At 39.1% G+C, this 25,020-nt stretch overlaps 1 protein-coding gene across 1 annotated transcript in view; it reads left to right on the top strand.

Moving 5' to 3' along the window:
* Positions 1-319: 319 nt before the first annotated feature.
* Positions 320-25,020, top strand: part of LOC132896470 (serine--tRNA ligase, cytoplasmic) — a 77,132-nt gene continuing 52,431 nt past the window's right edge. The window contains exons 1-3 of the mRNA XM_060937315.1: positions 320-545; positions 1,609-1,679; positions 6,823-6,903. Coding sequence (XP_060793298.1) covers positions 410-545; positions 1,609-1,679; positions 6,823-6,903 — 288 coding nt within the window. The 5' untranslated portion in view covers positions 320-409. The remainder of the gene's footprint in view (positions 546-1,608; positions 1,680-6,822; positions 6,904-25,020) is intronic.

Below are 25,020 nucleotides of genomic sequence, written 5' to 3'. Positions count from 1 at the left end.
ATCAGTGAGTACAACCACTGATCAATTCATCGCGCTACGTTTTTTTTAAAAGTCTGTTCTTGGAATGTCTTGTTCACATCTGTATTTTGCTCTTGATTTCGTTCTGTTTAATTGTAATTAATAAAGTTTAAAAGGAAAAAAATCAATTCATTGCGCATGTGCACGTTTACGCATGTCTAAAAACGCTGGGCTGAATATCAAATAAACCTTTACTGCCTGTGTAAGTGAACTACGTAGGGTATGAAATAATGGCTCCTTCGCCCTATGTAGTGCACTATATGTCAAGAAGTAAATAATTTGTGACGCAAAGGACAGGTAATTCTGAATCACTCCCCATTACTGTGAGTCCTGTTCCGGCTGTGTGCACGTTTCTCCTGATACCGTCTCTTTACAAAAGTATTGCGGCATCATGGTTCTTGATTTAGATCTTTTTCGGGCAGACAAAGGCGGCGATCCAGAAATTGTGAGAGAGACGCAACGAAAAAGGTTTAAAGATGTGTCCTTGGTGGATAAACTGGTTCAAGCAGATGAGGAATGGAGGAAGTGTGAGTGGCATGTTACTTGCTAGCAAAGCTGGTTGATGCTACGTACCAGATGATAGTCGATAATTAGTTACCTTGTTTTTAGTTGCAAGATAGATGTAACAACATGGTGGTTTATGTGCCTCATAAAAATGACCGCGAATGAATTAAAAATTACTGTTGCGTGTTAATGATGAACTAGTGAGATGTTCTGGGCTAGCATGCTAACCATAGCATAACCATATTTGACTTGACAGATTCGTAGCAACATCAAGTTATGGCTGTCAGGTAGCGCCTGGGCGCAGTTTTATACCTTTGTATTTATTTACTTATACTGCAGTTCAGTAACTATTACAAGGTTAGTCAGTATAAGACACGAATATGTTGTGTCGGAAGTGCAGTTGTCCCAGTATGATGTCACACCTCTGGAAGCTGTCTGATGCAATCCCTCTGAATGAAAGCAACGCATCTAAAGTGCTTGTGTTTGTACCATTTGCTGCTTGTCATTGCTCACGTTTACAGTATATCTTGGCAAATAATTTACCTGCTTCTCAGCTGTATGATGTAATGACAGCAAATCACTAATTGCTTAAATACTTTTAAACTGTTAGAGTTTGTTACTTGTTTACTTTTAAAGCATCTGAAACAACGAAATCTGTTGCCTTTTGAATGTAATGGACTGCAGCTTAGCACATAATTGATTTCATTTTGCATACATCACATTCCAGAAAAAGTCAAATGCGTTTCAAAATATGACAAGTGCTTATTTAAGGTTTTCACAGAGGGGGAAAAAACCCTTTTAAAACTGTGTCAGAAAAAGTAAAGGTTGACCCAGTAAATGCAAAAGTGTGGCTCAGAGTCAAGCTTGTAACCTTTTGTGTGCAAATTATTCAGCTACAGAATAAATAAGAAAAACCTGTAATGTTGCAATTATTTGTCCAAGTTTTACCAGTTATTTGTATGATCAATGCCTTTTTTCTGGGGGGTTAGGTGTAAAGCTTCAGAACAAATAACAGCCCTGCCAAGCTGCTAAACCAATCATCAACCAACATGTACCATGTCAAATCTCATCATCTTCTTCTTCCAGGTCGCTTCATTGCTGACAACCTCAACAAGGCAAAGAATTTATGTAGCAAGTCGGTTGGTGAGAAAATGAAGGTACGAGTCCCAATGATTGAAATATTTTGGCTTAAGATAACAAACTATAAGAATTTAGTTCACTTATGCTGTACATTTGTACTATCTGTTGTACTGTTTAATAAGCGTAGGCGTATTTATAAGGTATAGATTGAAATTGGAGAATTTTTGGCTTAAATATGACTGGCAGTCAGCCATTATTTCTTTTATCTTGCCGATAAGGTTGATCCAATAAATGAATGATCCAATAAATTTTTCGCATGCACTGAAGTGGAACATGTCAGATGTGTGGGTTTTTTATTTTTAAATCAATAAAAACTTTGTCAAATGTAAAACATACATTTATGGAGTTTTATTCCGAGCTTTTGGACCTATGGCCCATCAGGGACAGAGATAGAATGTGTATTTACAAACGTCAAATAAACTAGTTTAACCGAAAATAACAACTAAACTGTCTACTAACAACTAAACATACTAGATGGTGTTATGATTGATCGTGTGCTTGGAAACTTCATAAATTTATGTGGAGGACAAGTTTTAATTGATTTTAATGATTCCCACATACAAACAAACTTTGGGTATATTACAGGAACACGAAACTTCGTATTTTCGAACGGCAAGCAAATTTTTTTTTAGTTTTTTAAATCTACATGGCAGATTTACAACCCCGATTCCAAAAAAGTTGGGACAAAGTACAAATTGTAAATAAAAACGGAATGCAATCATTTACAATTCTCAAAAACTGATATTGTATTCACAATAGAACACAGACAACAGACCAAATGTCGAAAGTGAGACATTTTGAAATTTCATGCCAAATATTGGCTCATTTGAAATTTCATGACAGCAACACATCTCAAAAAAGTTAGGACAGGGGCAATAAGAGGCTGTTAAAGGTACAAAAAAGGAACAGCTGGAGGTCCAAATTGCAACTCAATAGGTCATTAACATGACTGGGTATAAAAAGAGCATCTTGGAGTGGCAGCGGCTCTCAGAAGTAAAGATGGGAAGAGGATCACCAATCCCCCTAATTCTGCGCTGACAAATTAGAAAGGAGTTCGACAGTGTAAAATTGCAAAGAGTTTGAACATATCATCATCTACAGTGCATAATATCATCAAAAGATTCAGAGAATGTGGAAGAATCTCTGTGCGTAAGGGTCAAGGCCAGAAAACCATACTGGGTGCCCGTGATCTTCGGGCCCTTAGACGGCACTGCATCACAGACAGGCATGCTTCTGTATTGGAAATCACAAAATGGGCTCAGGAATATTTCCAGAGAACATTATCTGTGAACACAGTTCACCGTGCCATCCGCCGTTGCCAGCTAAAACTCTGTAGTTCAAAGAAGAAGCCGTATCTGTGCATGATCCAGAAGCACAGACGTCTTCTCTGGGCCAAGGCTCATTTAAAATGACTGTGGCAAAGTGGAAAACTGTTCTGTGGTCAGACGAATCAAAATTTGAAGTTCTTTATGGAAATCAGGGACGCCGTGTCATTTGGACTAAAGAGGAGGACGACAACCCAAGTTATCAGCGCTCGGTTCAGAAGCCTGCATGTTTGATGGTATGGGGTTGCATTAGTGCATGTGGCATGGGCAGCTTACACATCTGGAAAGACACCGTCAATGCTGAAAGGTACATCCAGGTTCTAGAGCAACATATGCTCCCATCCAGATGACGTCTCTTTCAGAGAAGACCTTGCATTTTCCAACATGACAATGCCAAACCACATACTGCATCAATTACAGCATCATGGCTGCGTAGAAGAAGGGTCCGGGTACTGAACTGGCCAGCCTGCAGTCCAGATCTTTCACCCATAGAAAACATTTGGCGCATCATAAAACGGAAGATACGACAAAAAAAGACCTAGGACAGTTGAGCAACTAGAATCCTACATTAGACAAGGTTAACATTCCTATCCCTAAACTTGAGCAACTTGTCTCAGTCCCCAGACGTTTACAGACTGTTGTAAAGAGAAAAGGGGATGTCTCACAGTGGTAAACATGGCCTTGTCCCAACTTTTTTGAGATGTGTTGTCATGAAATTTAAAATCACCTAATTTTTCTCTTTAAATGATACATTTTCTCAGTTTAAACATTTATGTCATCTATGTTCTATTCTGAATAAAATATGGAATTTTGAAACTTCCACATCATAGCATTTCATTTTTATTTACAAGTTGTACTTTGTCCCAACTTTTTTGGAATCGGGGTTGTATTTTTCTTTTTTTTTTTTAAATCTACATGTAGATCGAACAACGTTGTCCCTTACATTTTAATCATCATTGTAAGGAAGAAATAATCCTACCATGAAGATCCGCAAGCCAGGGATCCCCTGAAAACCTGTTGTGAATTTTATTGGTTCTCCAAGATATGCTTTTTCTAAGCACTTGAGTTTTGTTCCGTCTCCTTTGGTTGGAAACTCTGAACATCATCTAAGGAATTCCAAACAATGGGTAGATGGTACTGAGTTGAAGTTAGAGAAGAATGAAGAGTTGGTCTCAATTGATGTGGTTTCTCTGTTTACATCGGTACAGACAGACGTTGTTAATGTGGCCAAATAAATTTCTAACTTCTGATTTGTGTTTACATCAATGTACTGCCTTAACACCGGCCAAGATCTGTTCCCAATTGGGTTTTTAAATTCGACTGAATTCCACTGCCAAGTGCGCGCGCGCGCCTGGCGTGCGCGCCTGGCGTGTGCGCGTGCGCCTGGCGTGTGCGCGTGCGCCTGGCGCGTGCGCGCCTGGCGCCTGGCGTGCGCGTGCGCCTGGCGTGTGCGCGCGCGCCTGGCGCGTGCGCGCGCCTGGCGTGCGCGCGCCTGGTGTGTGTGTGTGTGTGTGTGTCTGGTGCGTGTTGTGTGTGCGTGTTGTGTGTGTGTGTGTGTGTGTGTGTGTCTGGTGCGGTGTGTGTGTGGGTGTACCTGGTGCGGTGTGTGTGGGTGTGCCTGGTGCGCTTTGTGTGTGCGTGTGTGGGTTCGTGTTTGCCATTTGACCTGATCTAAATGTAATGAGTTGATGTACCTAAGCACATCAGATTTTTTGTGCAAATCTGTTCACCTATTCAAAAGATTTTTCCACAAACAAAAGGTTGGTCATCTTGAAAGTGTTGGCTGACAAAATGTAATCAGATCTTGTATTTAATGTGAAGTGTTGACACACAAGGTTTAGTGCAAATCTGTGTACCCGTTAAGAGGTTATGGACCACAGTTTCACAGTTCAATAAAATTATAAATTATATATGGAAGTTTTTCTTTTATGCAAATATGCATTACTCCATGTGTAGCCCTAGCAATGGGAGGTTCTATTATGCGTCCAAAGGGAAAGAGTTACACTTCCGGTATGTTCAGGTTTTCTTTCTATCTTGTCTCATCAGTCCAACTCTTTGGGTAGAGTTGTCACTAACTTATATGTAGCACATTCACTTGGACTAACACATACACTCAAAGATTACCTTGTTAAATTGTGAGAAAATGTCCAAATCCAAATTGTCGCTGTGGTAGTAAAAAAAAAATTGTAAAGGTAGTAAATTCAACATAAAATATCTGTAGGAACCCTGATCCGTGTCTACTGTTGTACAAATAGCAGCTCCTTCTCCTTCAAATACTGCATCACTGGCAAAAAGATCCTCTCCAACTACAGTATCTGAATATTAATGTGTCGTCCCCCCCCCCCCCCCCCCACACACACACACACACATGTCCTACTTAACATTGTAGCACAAAATAGAAACAGTTTACATGGTCTTAACACATTAACCAGAAAGGATTGTAGTTTTATGAGCAACTTAATTTTGGTGGTGAACCCTTACAGTTGTTGCACGCTTGCGGTGCCCAATGTGTATGGCACAACGTGCCACCTGCTCCTGCTGGCTCCAGCACTAAAAGTGAAAGTGCCTAATTACTGCCATTATTTAGCCTTGTATAAAACTTGAGAACTGCTATCAGTTAAAAGGGTAAAAGATTAAGGACAATTAATAAATTCAAGCAACAGGCTAAACACAAGCGTGACGCTTACTGTGCAGTGAGGTCTTTGGGATGGTGCTTCTGACTTTTTTTTCCAGATGGTAGGAACTGCTCTGCGTACTACATGTTGCTCAAATTCTTTGTGAATCTGCCTCACAAATTTCTTTTTCAAAAAGTATGGAGCAGACACTAAACCTTCCTGTTGGCTTGAAGTTACCCCTCTTTTTCTGTACAAATTGAACCCATTCATTCTGTAAGTGTCCTGCTGACTTTGGGCTATAATGGATCAAAATTCCGCTTTTATTGGCTATACTTGAACACCCTTGAATGACACACCTCTTAGGAGACGTGCTTTGGTTTTTAGTTTTGTTGTGGAATAAACATTTTTAAAAATTAAAACATGCTACACTTTGCAAAGCAGACGAAGCCAAAAATGCTGTGAACTTTCAAGTGTTGCGCATATGGTGTCACTTTCTTTGAATTAATAGTAACTTACAGTACCAGGAATGCATTTGTGCAATGGTGGACTCAAAGAGCCAGACTTTACCAGCTAAATAGAACATGTTCCCGGTCTCGTATTAGAATACAAATTAGACCGTAAACTATTTAACATGTCTAGTTTTTTAAGGTTTCATTTTGTAAGATTAGCACTTTTAAGAGTTATAAATCCTTTAAAGTGTTAGAGTTTGATGGCTCTGTGTTACTAAGGTAAAAGATATACATCACAAGTGGATATGTTTTCGGTGCAAATGGTTGCATCCAGGTAAGCCCATTTTTAGCAGTATCAACATTTAAAATGGATAAATTTAAGTTTCATTTTTAATTAATGCGGGGGTGTACATCAGGGTTAAACAGTTTTTATTTTTTGGGTTTTGTCTGGCTTTAGTATCTACCCAGGAGCCATGCTCTGCACATCCCAGTCAGAAATACTTTTAAACTGTTTCCCATCCCAAGCGCTATCAAATTGTTTATGCCCACATGGACCACCTTGTGAAAAAATGTTATATTATTGAGTTTTGCAAGCGATAATATATTGAGTTCTGATGTCAGTCCCATGTCCACGTCAACCTCAACAGCTCAGTGGAGCTGTTGGGTAATAGAAATTAAGAAAATTGAGTTAGGTGTGTCCAAACTTTTGACTGGTATGCATGGCAATAAGAATTTAATTGTTTCTATATGTCTTGCTTTCACCATGACCAGAAGAAGGAGCCAGTTGGAGATGATGAAACCCTCCCAGAGGAGGTCCAGAACCTGGAGACACTCACAGCAGACATATTATCAGTAAGTCAGATTTAATAATGTATTTCACAATTATTCGCCAAAGGCGAGGTGAATATCTGTGAATAATAAGAGACAGTTATTACTATGATTTTTATATGAACAACCCCAATTCCAAAAATGTTGTGACGCTGTGTAAACTGTAAATAAATAAAAACCGAATGCGATAATTTGCAAATCATGGAAACCCTATATTTCATTGAAAATGGTACAAAGGCAACATATCAAATGTTGAAACTGAGAAATTTTGTTTTTTGAAAAATATGCTCATTTTGAATTTGATGTTCGTAACACCTTTCAAAAAAGTTGGGACGGGCATGTTTACCACTGTGTTGCATCACCTCTACTTTTAACAACACTCTGTAAACATTTGGGATCTAAGGAGACCAATTGCTGTAGTTTTGAAAGATAAATGTTGTCCCATTCTTGTCTGATGAACAATTTCAGTTTCTCAACAGTTTGGAGTCTCCTTTGTTGTATTTTGCACTTCATAATGTGCCAAATGCTTTAAATGGGAGACAGGTCTCGACTGCAGGCAGGCCAGTGTGGCACCTGGACTCTTACTACGGAGCCATGCAGTTTTAATATGTGCAGAAAGTGGTTTGGCATTGTCTTGCTGAAAGAAGGAGGGCCTTCCCTGAAAAAGATTGTCTGGATGGCAACATATTGCTCTGAAACGTGTATGTATCAATCAGCATTAATGATGCCTTTCCAGATGTACAAGCTACCCATGTCATGTGCACTAATGCACCCTCATACCATCACAGATGCTGGCTTTTGAACTGTGCACTGGTAACAAGCCAGATGGTTCCTCTCCTCTTTAGCCTGGAGAACATGGAATCCACAATTTCTAAAAAGAATTTCTACTTTTGATTTGTCAGACCTTGGGACAATTTTTTTTACTTTGCCTCAGTCTGTTGTAAGAGAGCTCAGGCCCGGAAAAGGTGGTGGTGTTTTCTGGATTTTGTTTATTTGTGGATGCAGTAATGAACTGGTTTTTTTTTTTTTTTTCCAGAAAACCATTGTCTGTGAAGTGTTCCTGAGCCCATATAGTGATATCCACTACAGACACGTGTCTGCTTTTAAAGACAGTATCTCACAAATAAACAAATTGAGCTAAAAGTCTTTGTCCTTTTATATTTAAAAAAAAAAAACTGCATGTTTTTTTTCTTCAACAATATAACCACTAAAGTGATGATAAATGGATGCAGGGCTATTTTTTTGTCTTGGAGGCCACTGTAACTCCATCATGCCTGATGTCATTTTCCGCGAGCACAGCGGAGGTGTACAAGTACATGCTATACTAGTGTCAGCAGAGTGAAGTATTTTGTCAGGGATGGTTGGAGATGGATGTAAGTGCAGAAGATCTTTCTTATAAAGAAAAGTGTAAACAGTCCAAATTGGCAGGCATATATCATGAACAGTAAAACAGGCAAACGTAGAGCAAGGCACAAACAGAATATCCTAGACAAAAGCTGGGTCAAAAATGAGGAACATGCAACCGGAATAAGAAACCAGGAAATCAGTCAGGAAACAATGTTCGATAATGTCACAACAACGCAATACTCCGCAAAGTAAGTCTGCATTCTGAGTCCTTATTTAGTCACACTGATTGCGCCTTAATCCTGTGCAGGTGTGTCATTCGCAGCACGTGCATGAGTCAGCTCGGAGCACGCACTGTCCAGAGCGCACCAGAGAGTCCTTCTGTTGTGACAACTAGACTATGGTATATTATTCTTGTCTAGCGTGACTTCTCAGTCAATTTGTTTGCATTTCTCCACAAAAATTATGGCAGTGCAGTATTAGAAAAGGAATCGAAATAAAGTAGTGACTAGTTTGTCTGTTTTTATTTTTAAAAAAAATTTACCTGCTTATCTTCCATCTGTTTGATGCATGACACAGTATGCTGTCGTGTGGAATCCTATGTCATGCAACGCCACCCTTCTTTTCGTCTTCTAATAGCCATATATCTGGCTAATCCAGTATGGCTGCTTCCGGGGAAATGACCCAATGGACTGATGTTACAACTTTTTTTAAGCAAAAGTCCCCTTAATTTTTTGTCAGGTAGAAAATCTTGTATTAATGTATAACGTAACCCCGTAATTTCAAAAATTTCTGGTTAATCGCTTTAATGCAGTGTCACCTGAGGGCCTGAAGATCACAGGCATCCAATGTCAGTTTTCAGCCTTGTCTCTTGTATACAATGATGTCTCCAGATTCTCTGAATCTTTTAATGATATGTCCCATATATGTGATCCCCCAATTCTTTGCAATTTTACTTTGAGAAACATTAATCTTAAATTGTTGCACTGTTTGCCCACACAGTCTTTCACAGAGCAGTGAACCCCTCCCCATTTTTACTTCTGAGAGACTCGGCCTGTCTGGGATGCTCTTTTTATACCCAGTCATGTTATTGATCTGTTGCCAATTAACCAGATTAGGTTTTTGTTGTTGTTTTTTTTTTAAAGCATTTACAACATTTTCAGTCTTTTGTTGCCCCTGTCCCAATTTTCTGAAACGGGTTGCTGACATCAAATTCAAAACGAGTATATATTCTTCAAAAAAGAATAAACATTTTTCAGTTTTAACATTTGATAAGTTGTCTTTGTATGATTTTCAATGAAATATAGGGTTTCCATGATTTTTTGCAAATCTTCACTTTCTGTTATTTGTTTTAGTGTCCCAGCTTTTTTGGAATTTTGTGTGATGTAGTTTGTATATTTATGCATATAAATTGGTTCAGAAATATGTAAGTTATCTACATTTGCCAAATATAACCATTGTTTGTTACTTTCCCTGTGTTAATAATGCTTGTTACTTTTCCTTTAAAAAGTCACACAAAACCCATTTTGACCCCTATCCTCTACCTTTGACTGCCTAATTTGCATATATTCGAAATACATGTAATCCTATAAATTTCTGAAATGTCGTACAATATAGTTTGGGGGTGGAAAAAGGGCATAATTCATTTTAAAATTTAAACACTAGGATGATTAAATACAATTACTTTTTCATTTTATTCCCGGTATTTTTACTATTGTAATTATTTGCATAATGTAACATTTACCATCTAGAATTTGATTATTCATCATCCTGGATGTTCATTTTCTGCTTCTTAATTTGAAACCTACTCCAATATTGCTAAAGCAAAAATTCCACGTTTTTCTTGAGAAATATCCATGTATATTAAAATACCAGTAATTGTATTAATGTCAATAAATTTAATTGAAAGATCTGTTTGGGTCCTCTGAGGTAATGGAAATGCAAGCTGTCCCAAGTCTCCCTGCTCTCCCCAATATAGAAACACTGCTTGTTTACCTCTTATTGCTCTAAAACTCATCCTGTATCTGGGGAAAATCGTGACGGCATGGTCTGTTTTTCATGTGTGATTTTGTTCTATGCTAAAAGCAGTCACTGCAAGACTTGTCCAGTGTTAATTATAGGCATTTATAGGCGGCAAGATTGCTGGCTGTCAGCAGTTATTGACAGCTGACTTATCGACAAGTTTAAGCTTGCAGATCATTGTCATTACTTTTTAGATTTTTGTATGCAGGTTTTTTTCATGTCTTGGTGGGTCAGCTGGTCTGGATACATTTTGTGGGTCTGAACCGATGGTGAAAATGAACACTGAGCCCACTTTGACATGTACAAATGAAGGTACTTGGAATGTACCCTGTGTATATAGAGGGTGGAGAAATTCCTGCTCGAGTTTGTGTTGCATGATCACATGAAATGAGCGATGTGCAGTAGGACCTTATTTGCACCATTTATTGCTCACTTGTTTATGAAATCACGTGTGTCTACTGACAGTTTTAAAACATGCTTCTGCAGTCATTAAATTTTATGGATTTTCATGTGTAATATTAGAAGCAAGAAAAGTTATAGAATATATTCCTGTTCTTACTAAAACTTGTGCTGTTCATGAATAACCAATATTACAATAGTGTTGAAGATAAACTTCTTGTTGTAGAATTGCATCACTTTGGTTACCAACAATAAAGAAGGTACCACAATGGAGGTCAGTATTTCCTCTGATTGGCTGCTTTTTCAGCATTGCAACCAATTATACCGGGTTCTGTAATGTACTGCTCAGAAAGCCAAGGTCCAAATAGTGCACCGCGCAAACAATGGCCCGTTCACATTCTCTAGCCTGCAGCACTGCAACATTTGAATTTCAACTTGCTGTAATGCCTGTACCATTTTTAATTGATGTACACACAAACTATACAAATAAGCTAAATGAATGTACTTTTGATTTTAAATAAGTTTTTGTATATATAATATGCACATACTGATTGGTTGCCATGTCAAGACGCTGATCAACACCACCATTTTCTTTCCATTGCTATTCGCGATATTTATCGTATATCCAATGCTGTGTACATGCGCTTGTGATAATGCTACTATTCTATCACAGTAGTTTTTCAACAAGCCAGCAGAAACCTTTAAAGCACTGGTCCTCAGAGAGAAGTTTGCGAGCCACATGTGGCTTTTTGACTTGAAATTGCAGTCGTTCGCAAGTTAACAATGTATTTATTTCATGAGAATGAAATTTATCTAAATTAATGTGCCTTAACAGTGAAGTCAGAGCCACACATCCCCTTCCAAACCAATCCAAATTAAGTAATGATCATTCCATTAACAAAAATATTGAAAGCAAGATGAAACTTGCACATGAGGGAGAACATTGTGCTTTGAAAAATGAGGGGGAGAAAGTTGTCTGTTTGAAACTCGTGGTTGACAGTGGTCTTTGCTTTCAGTATCTGGTGTGACCCCCTTGTGCAGCAATTACTGCAACTAAATGTTTCTGGTAACTGTTGATCAGTCCTGCACACTGGCTTGGAGGAATTTTAGCCCATTTCTCTGTACAGAACAGCTTCAACTCTGGGATGTTTGTTGGGTTTCCTCACATGAACTGCTCGCTTCAGGTCCTTCCACAACATTTCGATTGGATTAAGAGCAGGACTTTGACTTGGCCATTCCAAAACATTAACTTTATTCTTCTTTAACCATTCTTTGGTAGAATGGCTTGTGTGCTTAGGGTCGTTGTCTTGCTGCATGACCCACCTTCTCTTGAGATTCAGTTCATGGACAGATGTCCTGCCATTTTCTTTTAGAATTCGCTGGTATAATTCAGAATTCATTGTTCCATCAATGATGGCAAGCCGTCCTGACCCAGATGCAGCAAAACAGGCCCAAACCATGATACTACCCACCACCATGCTTGACCGATGGGATAAGGTTCTTATGCTGGAATGCAGGGTTTTCCTTTCTCCAAACATAATGCTTCTCATTTAAACCAAAAAGTTCTATTTTGGTCTCATCCGTCCACAAAACATTTTCCAATAGTCTTCTGTCTTGTCCACGTGATGGACAAGACAGAAAACTTGCAAACTGCAGACGAGCAGCAATGTTCTTTTTGGAGAGCAGTGGCTTTCTCCTTGCAACCCTGCCATGCACACCATTTGTTGTTCAGTGTTCTGATGGTGGACTCATGAACATTTAACATTAGCCAATGTGAGCGATGCCTTCAGTTGCTTAGAAGTTACCCTGGGGTCCTTTGTGACCTCGCTGACTATTACACACCTTGCTCTTGGAGTGATCTTTGTTGGTCGACCACTCCTGGGGAGGGTAATGATGGTCTTGAATTTCCTCCATTTGTACACAATCTGTCTGACTGTGGATTGGTGGAGTCAATCCCATTGGTGGAGTCAAACCCACTCACATCTCATTGTCATCCCATTGATTGAAACATCTGACTCTAATTTCACCTTCAAATTAACTGCTAATCCTAGAAGTTCACATATTTTTGCCACTCACAGATATGTAATACTGGATCATTTTCCTCAATAAATAAATGACCAAGTCTAAAATTTTTGTCTCATTTGTTTAACTGGGTTCTCTTTATCTACTTTTAGGACTTGTCAAAATCTGATGTTTTAGGTCATATTTATGCAGAAATATAGAAAATTCTTAAGGGTTCACAAACTTTCAAGCACTACTGTAGTTTAATGTCTAAACTGTATTTTAATACAAGACCGGGAGGATGTTCTACTTAGCCGGTAAAGTTTGGCTCTTTGAGTCCGCTATTACATGAATGCGTTCCTGGAAAATTATTGTTAATTCAAAGGAAGTGACATCATGCGCACAACGCTTGAAAGTTTGTGGCATTTCTGGCTTCGTCTGCTTTGTCAAATGTAGCATTTAAAAAAAAAAAATTTATTCCAAAAGAAAATTAAAACCAAAGCATGCCTCCTAAGAGGTGCCTCGTTCAAGTGTAGCCGATTTAAAATAAATAAGGGGGGACCCAAAGTAGGCAGGACACTTGCGGAATGAACGTGTTCGATTTGTACGGACAAAGAGGGGGATAACTTCAAGCCGATAGGACAGTTTGGTGTCTGCTCCATATATTTTGAAAAATTAATGTGAGGCAAATTCACATAGAAGGATTTGAGCGAGATCTGGTATGTGGAGCAGTTCCTACGATCTGGAAACAGAAGTCAGACGCACCATCCCAAAGAGCTCATCGCACAGTCAGTGTCAAGCTTGTGTTTAGTCTATTACTTGAATTTATTAGTTTTCCTTATTCAGATCAGTAACATTCTAAGTTTCTATGTGGTCAAATATAATACTTAAATAGACAGCAGACAATTGCTGATCTAAAAGCAAACCCAAACATGCTTATTCTGGGTCACTTCTTCATCCTTGTTGTTGTAAAGTTGTATAGAGAGCTTTACGAAAGAAGGTAATTGCGCATGATGTCACACATGCAACGCTGCTACCCAATAAATTGCTGTGGTCAAATGGCAGACAAGCTTTTAATGATTTGATTTTTGGAGCAGAATTCAGATGCAAATAACTTTTTTTCGAACCAATTTTTTATTTATTGGTGAACTTGACAACCTACTTGAGCACATCACACACAGAAAACCCAGGATTTTATGATGTCATTTTTGTAAGACTAGCACTTTATTTTAGCATGGAATTATTCAGAAGCGGTATTAGGACTTCCTTTACTTGAACAGAAAACTTGATTTACAATTGAACAGTTGAGAAAAATCTTGGCATGAACAACAGTGAAGGAATTCGGATTTCCTGTTGATTCACAAACCGAACACAGAATGATACTGCGTTTTTCATCATGCATTAGCCCAAGGGCATTTCTAGCTATTGAGAAGATTGGGGCTAAGTCCAGTTTCCTTGGGGCTTGTATTTTTTTTAAGGGAGATTGCTATAGATTGGTTGGGGAGGTTATATCTAACTTTTACAAGGTATCACCCACACACATTCAAAGGTTATGACATTTATTAGTAATTTTTGCACTGCTCTTTTTAAATTTATGTACTTCAGTTACTGTCATTGTTTTATCATCATCCATAATGTCTCAGGAAACTGAGACATGTCAATTGACTATTAAATATCACTAGTAAAATTTAAATATCTAATTTCTCACTCGTATGTCTCCTTTCGGACCACAAAGACACCAATTCTAAGCTAAATTTATTTATTGCAACATTCAGAATCCTCGATGACGTCAAAGTCGGTTGTTTTCTATTAATCATGTACTTTTTTGAGGGCAAAAATATTACTTGGGGGCTATTGCCCCGAGTGCTGGGGTCTAACGATGCTGCTGCGTTAGCCACGGGAGCTCAACCCCCCCCCCCCAAAAAAAGCATAGCTCCATTCAGTCGCTTGCTGTGGCTGACAACACTTTCACTTTGGCATGTTTTTACCGGCGTCTGTATTACGTACACTGTCCAGTGTGCTTGGTGGCAGTAGGTGCTCCGAATGTGCTTCCCCCGTGGGTATTTCAGCCCTTAAATATCTTTAGTGCTTGAAGAAGCCTGCCCAAAAAACTTCAGCTTAGACTGCGCCATTGTTTGGTTCACACAGACATAATTACACCACCACACCAGGCTGATTTAAGATGCACTGTGACGGAATCCAGCAAACCGCCTAGGAAGAGTACAGGAGTCTCCATGACATGGGGGCGCTATGGAGTCCCCTGGACACACCTGGGGTAAGCCCCTATGGCTGAGTTTCAGTGCGCATGACTGACTTGTGTACCAGATTTCATGACTTTTTGAATATGTACAGGGTGTCAAATCCGTATTTTTGAACTAGGTAATGGAGGTAATGAAGTCCACCTAGACTAATTTACCCTATCATCTCAAATTGTATCATAGGACAAATGTATGTGCAAAATTTTTCATGAGTTTTTAGCCATTGTAAGCCCCTCAAAACAGCACAAATTTCAAAATCCCACATTCTATCCAACATGGCTGACTTCCTGTTGGGCGGAGTCAAATATAACTAAGTGAACTTTCTACTGTATCACAAGAGTATCGACCACACCAAATCTCGTGCCGAACGGAGCAACTTCATCTCAACCATAGCCTGTTCTCGGGGGTGCTATAGAGCTTCAGGACCACACCCAGTCCTTTGCTCAATGTAACTTTTGTGATTTTATGCACATTTGATCAGTTTGTCAAAATTTGAGAGTTTTTGAGCAGTGCAAGTGCCTCAAAAACAGTTCTTCCGCGGAGGAAAAAAAAATGCTGAAAACAATAGGGTTTTATTGCTCGGGCAATAATAATAATAATAATAATAATTAAAGCCGCTAGCGGCCTTGACGGGCCCTTGCACGTGTGGTTCCGCAACCCAGGACATTCTGCCACCCAACAAAACAGTCACATGTCATATATTCATCAAATGTTCAAAGGTGATGTGCATGTTGCAAATGCCATAACTGCTTGACGGATGAGAGATAGACAGACAAAGACTGTTTGTGTGTGTGTGTTTCTGTGGTATGAAAATGTACATTTAGGCTATATATGTACAAAACTATACGTGTCTCCACCTTATCTCTATCTCACGCTGTAATCTTAAGTCATCTTAGCTGTCGTGTGTGTGTGTGTAAATGCAGAGTTTTCATATGTCTCCAACAAAATGCATAATGATGGCAGGTCACTAATATATAGATTTAGGCACTGCCTAAAAGCGGAGCTCCCATCTGTTTCTGGGTTGTAGAATTTTCTTATATCATAGCCAGTCTCTTTTGTTTTATTTCTTTACTGGCTAGCACTGGCCACTAGGCGGTGTGTATGACTGGAAATTACTAACACTGACCACTAGGCGGTGTGTGTATGACTGGTAATTACTAACACTAACCACTAGGCGGTGTGTATGACTGGTGGTACATGTACAGATACAAACCACAAAAAATCGACTCGATGGGTTTACCATTTTTTCTTAGGTATGGTGCTCCGCTCGGAGCTCCGCTATGAGTGTGAGTGTGTTGGTGGCGCTATGTCAGGCATGTCATAGATCAATCTGTCAAAGCATTGAAAATTTTTGGCACATTTCCTGCTTGGCCAGATGGTGATACTGTGCTAGGCATGTGATTTACACTACGTTCACACTGCAGGCTGAAGTGACTCAAATCCGATTTTTTCGCCCATATGTGACCTGTATCCGATCTTTTATTGACAATATGAACGACACAGATCTGATTTTTTCAAATCCAACCCAGGCCGTTTGGATATGTGGTCCTAATTCCGATTCCTATCCGATCTTTTCATATGCGACTTCAGTCTGAACCGCCAGGTTGCATTCATCCGACTTACACGTCATCAACAAGCCACAAACGTCACTATTCTGCACTGAAGTAGGCGGCGGGTCTCTCAAAAAAAGTTACAACAACATGGCGCATGGCATCAATGCGAGGGACGCTACCCCACAGAACACCTGAGCCAAAACCCTTGCCCTCTTCCTTCTCAACCTCCTCCTTAACATCAGGCTATTGTGCATGTTCTGGCTCCGTCGCAACAACAACTGCATCATCGCCAGATACTCCATGCTGGCTACTGTCATACACAGGAAACTTTAGGTTACTTCCGTAAACACTGGCCATGCTCACTGCGCGTGACGTCGTCGTATCCTGCAATGCGCATGCGGAACACTTTTAGGTCGCTTTTCGTTCATACTGAGAATCACATACAAGTCGCATATATTTGTTAATGTGAACGACCTCACAAAAAAATCGGATTTCACAAAAAAATCGGAATTGGAGCATTAAGCCTTGCAGTGTGAACGTAGCGTTAGACATGTCAATATCATCAGAATCACGATATCCAATATTTTGTAAAGTTTCAGATCAATCCATCAATGAATTGAACATTTTTCCCCGTTTCCTGCTTAGCCAGATGGTGGCGCTGTGCTAGGCATCTGAATTACACATGCGAATATCATCACAAGCATAATACACAATATTTTGTAAAGTATCAGATCGATCAGTTAAGGCATTGCCAATTTCTGGCACATTTCCTGCTTGGCCAGGTGGTGGCGGTATAACAGGCAGGCCCATTGTGCGTCAGGTTATCATAATAATCATAATATCTATTGAAGTAAGAAGTGTCCGACCATACAGTCAATGCACTGTGGCTTTCTGACACGTTTCCTGTTTATGTGGCAAGATATTAAAATCATAAGGCCATTTCAACATATTACAAGATATCAAAGATCCCTTCACAATTTAATATCAGTGACATTTTGGCATCACGTATAACAAATTTCACATGAATCTCATGAACCGTCTAGGAGGAGCATGTTAAAATTCATCATGTGTCAAAACACACATATTCAAAACCCTATTCTTTCCTTGGCCAGTTGGTGGCGCTATACCAGACAGGTATATTGGGCGTCTAGATGTCGTCATAATCACATTTTCTAATAACTTGAAAGGTTTCAGCCAAATCATTAAATGTATTTTGACTTCATGACGCATTTCCTGTTTGTGGCGCGTATTAAAATTCATAATATTGCCATTTCAACATATTACAACATATCAAAAATCCCTTCTCAAATTCAACATCAGCAATATCTTGGCATCATGTTTGCCAAGTTTGACATGAATCTGATGAACCGTCTAGGAGGAGTACGTTAAAAATGACCATGTGTCCAAACACATATAAGCCCAATTACCTCACTTCCTGTTGGGCGTGGCTAATGCAATGTATATACAAAAGTTGTTCGTCTTGGGACGAACTACATATGTACCGAATTTGGTATGCGTAGCTGAAACTATATGCCAATCCAGGGACTCCATGACATTAGGGGGCGCTATGAAGTCCCTGGGCCACGCCCGGGGCCAAACGTCTGTGGCTGAGAAGGTTACAATGACTGATGTGTGTATCAAATTTCATGAGTTTTTGTGCATGGGAAATGCCTCAAAAAAAGCCAAGCGCGACAGAAAAATAATAATAATAAATAAAAAGCCAAAAACAATAGGGCTTTGCACCTATGGTCAACGTTAACTTTTTGACACCTTAAATGACCTCAAATGTTTGCCCCCCTTGAATTTCCTTTTGCCCTAGAAATTTGCTGTATTTCGGCAAGTTTTCAAGTACATGGTTCAAGGCAATACTGATGTTTTCTAGGGGTGTAATTGAGTTACTGAGATTTTTTTTTTTAAACATTTTTTAAAATCAGTTATTTCTGCAACAGAAGAACAAGACAAGCCCTGAAAACATGAAACCTAAATCAATATCATATTTGTTAGACTTGCATACGGTACTTGTACGTTATGGGCAATTCCATGTAAATGTCAACCTCACCATGCAAAAATAAAGCAACATGTAATACATCAAAACCACTCCCAGAGATATCACCTAGGCCTGTATTTTACAGATGTGAATAAGTTGAACCAATTTGTAACCAACCTAATATGTCACTGTCAGTCTTTCTTTCTTATAATGTAAAACCCAAGCTAAAATCAACTATGATCATGTACAGTTCTATATTATTGCCACAAGCCACAGAAATGTATGCTAAAATCCACAAAACAGCAAAACAATAGCCATCCTAAATATTATTTAAGAACTTTGATAGTTTTAGCTGATATTTAGAGAGTTTTTCAAAGGGTTATGGTGGTTAAATTGCTGATTTTCTAAACATATGCCATGTCTATTTCAGACGAGTCACATCCATAACGGAATTTCGTCACATCCATAACGCTGACTTTTCCTTCCGAAACTCTGCATGAAATACAAAATATTTTAAACAAAGATTTTTTAATATTCACCTTGGACCCCTCTATCAAATGGATATCTCCATTTCGACATTAGGTTTACAATTTCACAGAGTTTGATAAAAATGTAGTCACCCAAGAAAAGTGATACTTTTTCTGTCACGTCCATAACGCATCTTTTATTGGCATTTTCTGGCATGCCCTAGATGTACTATGGGAATTGTTCTTGTTCTATCACTTCTCCAGTATGGTACAGCCTTAAATTATGCAACACCTGTTTAAATACTGGGAGACAATAAAACATGCACTGGGTCATTTGTTGCCATTTTGAGTTCAAGTGTCACGTCCATAACGCTGGAATTGCTCTTATACGTCTTATGTAGAGTCTTGTGTAGAGTTTAGGACATGGCACACTTTGTTTTGCCTATAACAATGACTAGCAATATTGCAAAGAGGAATTATAAAACTAAAAACATTATAAAACAGGAATCTGTACTGCAGTACTGTCTTATCATTCAGTTTGCCGTTGCATTTAGGAGGAAATTAAACAACCTGTCCTCATCTTCACATGCATGATGGGTCAATGTCAAATGATAAATGGGGTAAGATATATTTATCTATGAGAATTCACAATGTAAATATATATTTACTGCAGAGGGTGTGGTTTCCTATTTGAGTCACAAAAGCATGTCTTTCCATTCATTGGATGTACTTACCACTAGCTTTTATTATTACAAGAATGATTGATTATAGTTACAATATGACTATAGCTACAACTGGAATGTGCTGATTCTGTTAGCGTTTGTAATTATTGTTCCGTCCTCTATTTGGTAAAATTAAAATAAAATCTTACAGCATTGTTTGAAAGTCTAGAGCAAGGTATCATTTTACAAATAACACTTCAGATATTGTTTTAACAATAATAAGCATCAGTCTATAAATGATGCAGTACAGATAGCTTTGCAACTACATGTTGCTGGGGTTGATGAGACATCGCGGGGCAGGAATACCATCCAGCCCACAGTTCAGGTCAGAGTCCTTTGAGAGTAAATGTTTTAGCTTTCGCAACATTCTGTTCTCAAAATCTGATGTTGGGGGTTTCTTTACACAATGGTTTTCTTGCTTTTGTAGTTTTTTTTTTTTTAAATAAACTGCTCTTCCATGTCGGGACTCTTTGGGGGGGAAGAAGGTATATTCCGACATGTAGCTAATGCATGCATAATACAGGTCACAAATCTGCACTCTCCAGTCATTTTGAGGAATTTTGTACGGGTCAGAACTGCTAATAAACTCTAATTTCCGCGTATATCTATCCTTCACTTCGTTTTTTTTAAATTGTATATTTATTCAGATTTTACAAAAGGGTATAAGACACAATACATATAAACAAATCCCTGAGAAAGCAAAAAAAAAAAAAAGTCAAACAAGGACAAAGCTGGGAGTACATTACAATGAAAATACTGTTGTGCATCACTAATACATATCTTAAGCTTGTTCAACAAGCCTCATGTTCAATGAGTCTCTCCATGTGCAATACACCTGTCAATTCTGACAGCCATTCCTTAAAAGTGGGCACAGTTTGTGATTTCCACGGTCTTAAGATCAACCTCTTAGTAATTATCACTCCATGCATAAGAGTATTTTGTACAGAGAGGCTTTGGTTCAGTAGGGACAGAGAATATCCAAACAGCGCCATGTTGGGATCAGGTTTAAATTCACTATTATACATTTCAGAAAACCATTTGCATATTTCACTCCAAAAATTATACAGGTTGGGACATGTCCAGAACAGGTGGGCTAAAGAGCCCTCAGCAGACTTGCATTGATCACATAAGGGAGAAATAGTAGGATAAATTTTGTGTAACTTAGTTTTTGAATAGTGAAGCCTATGTATTTTAAATTGAATTAACTGATGTCTGACATTCACAGAGCAGGATTGGATTCTGCTGAGGCTCTCCCCCCAAACAATATCGTCAATCTGTATCCCCAACTCCTCCTTCCAAGCTGTCTTAATAGATAGTATGTCAAAATTAGTCAGTTCAGAAAATATCTTAACAAAATCAGAAATCACTTTTTTTGAATCTGGTGGGCCCAGCAAAAGCGTATAGCACCTTTTTTCTTCAGGGAGACGCTCAAAGTTAAATATATTCTGGCAGACATAGTTCCTAATTTTTAAATACCTAAAAAAAATGTGTTGATGGAATAGAGAACCTTTCTTTTAATTGGGAGAATACAGCAAATTGTTTAATATACAGGTCTTTTATAGTGACAATGCCTTTGTGCCTCCAGCTCTCAAATGCTGCATCTGAGAGAGATGGAAGGAAGGCATGATTACGGTAAATCGGGGCATGGATGATGGTGTCTGAGAATGCACAGTTCTTTCTAATTTGTTGCCAAATTTTCAAGCTGTTCAAAATTATTCTGTTATGCAGCTTTGTGTTTGCAGGCAGACCAGGTGCTGAAAAAAGGAGTGTTGGAAGTGAACTATTTATGATACTTTTCTTTTCAATGGCAACTCAAGCAGGAGTATCTCTTGAGACCTCCATTATGTAACCATCCTGCCAGTAGACTAAAGCCCTCAGATTTGCTGCCCAATAGTGGTGCAGAAAACATGGTAGACCCAGCCCACCCCTCTCCCTTGATTTATATAGGTGAGGTTTTTTTTTTTTTTTTATATTCTGTGAGCTTTGAAACTCCAAATAAAATGAATGATTATGGAATCTAAAGTTTTAAAGAAAGACTGTCAGAAAAATGGGGAGATTTTGAAAGAGTTATAAGAATCTCAGTAGGGTGACCATTTTGATAGCATTTACACAACCTATCATAGAGAGGGGGAGGGTGCGCCACCTCTCTATGTCCTCCTTCAGCTTTTCTACCTTTACCAGGAAATTCAATTTGAAGATTAGTTTAGGATCTTTTGGCAAAACTACCCCCAGGTACTTCAGTTTATCTGTGATTTTGAATGGGAGATTATGCAGAAAATGAACATCCAGGTCTCTACCTAAAGGCATAAATTCACTCTTCTGCCAATTAATTGTATAACCAGAAACTTCACCAAAAGAGTTTATAAGATCTAGTAAAATGGGATAGACATACAGGTTTGAGAACAGAGTGTTGCCTGATACTGATAGCAAGAGGCTCGATTGCAAACAGCAACGGGCTAAGAGGACAGCCCTGGCGTGTCCCTCTGTGTAATGAAAAAGGAATTGACCCATCCTGATTAGTTAAAATGTAAGCGGTAGGGTGAGCATATAATATTTTAATCCATGAAATAAACCGTGAGGCAAATCCAAATTCCTCCAACACTTTACACATGTACTGCCGCTCTAGCTGATTGAATGCTTTTTCTGCATCTAAACAAAGTGCAGCAACTTCATGGCCCTTTTCATATTTATGATGCATTATATTCATTAGCCTTCTAACATTAAAAAAGGAAAATCTACCAGGGATAAATCCAGTCTGGTCCGTGCAGATAATGGTGGCAATGTATTTATTCAACCTGTTTGCTAATAATTTAGTAAAAATCTTAATGTCTGTGTTCAGTAATGCAATAGGACAGAAAGATGAAGGATCTGTCTCATCCCTACCCTCTTCTAATATCAGTGAGATATTGGCCTCATATAAAGAATTTGGGAATCTCCGAGTTTCAAATGCAAGAGGGGGGCAAACTGTTCTGGATATCTTTTATACAATTCTATGCCATAGCCATCTGGGCCAGCACTCTTACCATTGGGAAATGATTTTATAGTGTCCAAAATCTCTTGAATGGTGCTATCAGCGTCTATCGCCACTGCACTGCCCAATTTTGGAAGGTCTAGATGCGCCATCCAGTCAGAAATGTTCCCCTTAGCTTTTGATGTATGTAATTGTTGGTAATATTCCCTAAAGCACTGATTTATACCCTTAGAATCAGTGACCATCTCCCCAGTTTTTGATCTGATTCGATGTATGGCCCTGCTGGCTTATAAACCTCTCAGCTGTCTGGCAATTTCTGGGGCTTATCCCCAAATTCAAAATATTTCTGTCTTAGTTTAAGCAGCTGGTCACTTACTTGGTCAGATAAAATGCTATTCATATTTCAGCTTGAGAATGTTTTGCAAAGTGAGAGGGTCAGAGGCCAATTTATAGATTGTTTCCAATTGTGTTAGCTGTTTTTCAATTTCCAAACGCCGTTTTTGTTTTTCTTTTTTCATTGAAGTTTCAGAAGAAATTATATGTCCCCTGATTACTGTCTTAAAAGTGTCCCACAAAGTAGAATCTGTTACTTCTGCATTGTAATTAGTTTCCATAAACTCAGACATTTTAGTGGAAATAAACTGATCAAATGATGAATCAGAAAGCAGGGAAGGATGAAATTGCCATCTGTACTGCTGCTGCTTATGATATGGTTAAAATTAAGAACTAATGAGGCAGGAGAGTGATCAGAAATTAGAATCTTATGATATTTGGAGGAGACTACATTTGATATCAAATTGGAATCTATTAAGAAGTAATCAATTCTTGAGAAAGATGTATGTCTTTGTGAAAAGAATGAATAATCCCTGTTTGTGGGATGTTGAAGCCTCCATATATCCACTAGATTCATGGAGGCTACCAAGTTATGTAGAACCTTAGAAGCAGCTGAACGTAAAGGATTTGTCTGGGCCGACCTATCCAAAAAGTTACCAAGCATGCAGTTGAAATCGCCTCCTACAATCACATGCGTATCAGAAAGACTAGGGATCAAGTTAAATAATTTACTGAAAAAATCAGGGTCATCAAAATTTGGTCAATACACATTCAAAAGTGTAGCATGAAATGAGTATATATGACCTGTTACCAAGATATATCTGCCATTTGGGTCACACACAGTTGAAATATGTCTAAATGGGATAGTTTTACGAATCAAAATCGCCACACCTCAGGCTTTACTGGAGAATGTAGACTGAAATATCTGATTAACCCAACTGCGTCTCAGCAATTTTGCACTAGAGGGCTTAATATGCGTTTCCTGCCAAAATAAAATATCTGCAGACAGGGATTTAAAATGGGAGAAAACTTTTGCTCGTTTAAAGACATGGCCCCAGTCTATGGACAGTCCAGCTGGCGAATGTAATGCCACCACCTCGCGGAGAAATACTAGGATGCATCACTAATCAAAGTAATGAAAAATTGCACACATGACGCCCCAGCAAAACAATTATAAAAACAAAAAAAGTGAAACATTCCAAACGGAATGTTAGGAACAATGCCCCCCTCCCCCCCGTCCCACTTTCCCAAACAAAGTGAGAACACAATCCCCACAAACTCACATAGAGGCAGCCGAACCATAGGAAATGCTAAGTTACAACTCGACTATGCTAACACAAGGGCCCTGGTGCTCCCTCTCCAATAGTCCAAAATGATTACGCACGGTCATGAAAATGTCCTGACATATGCAATTAGTTAAGAGTCACATACCAGACAATGCTTGTCCGCCGGTTTAAGATAAAGTCTCAGCGAAAGCCAACGCTTCTTGTGGGGAAGAGAATACCTCCTCCGACTCAGAGTGACCCGGAGCCGAGCCGGATAGACGAAACCAGTCCTCGTGCCAGCATCCTTGAGCCTCTTTCGAACATCATCAAACGCCTGTTGTTGCTTCATGACCTCTGCTGGAAAGTTGGGAAAGATATGAATCGCTTTGCCCCTGTAATTCAGAGGGAACTGTCGACGAGCCAGCTGAAGTATCTTTTCTTTCATTTGGTAGTGATGAATCCGGGCTATCATTACGCGCGGTTGAGCATTTTCCTCGGAGGGCTGCTTTCCAAGGCGGTGAGCTCAGTCCACTTGAATTGGCTTGGGGAAATGACTAGCACCCAGCAGCTCAGGCAAAAACTCCGTCGGGTGTCCATTCTCTAACTTCTCAGGTAAGCCAGCAATTTTGATATTCTGACGCCTTGAGCGAGCTTCTAGATCAATTGCTTAAAAGTGAAGTGCTTCATTCTCCACACGCATTTTCATGCATCGAGATTGGAGAGGTGGCGATCGAAGCCAGAGTTCGCATCTTCAACTTCTGTCATATGGTTCCCCAGACTCAGCAGAGACGCTTGGGTGGATGCCAAAGTTGCCTCTAA

The sequence above is a fragment of the Neoarius graeffei genome, chromosome 13 (assembly GCF_027579695.1).
Source record: "Neoarius graeffei isolate fNeoGra1 chromosome 13, fNeoGra1.pri, whole genome shotgun sequence".
Classification (NCBI taxonomy): domain Eukaryota; kingdom Metazoa; phylum Chordata; class Actinopteri; order Siluriformes; family Ariidae; genus Neoarius; species Neoarius graeffei.
This window is presented reverse-complemented; position numbering and strand designations above follow the sequence as displayed.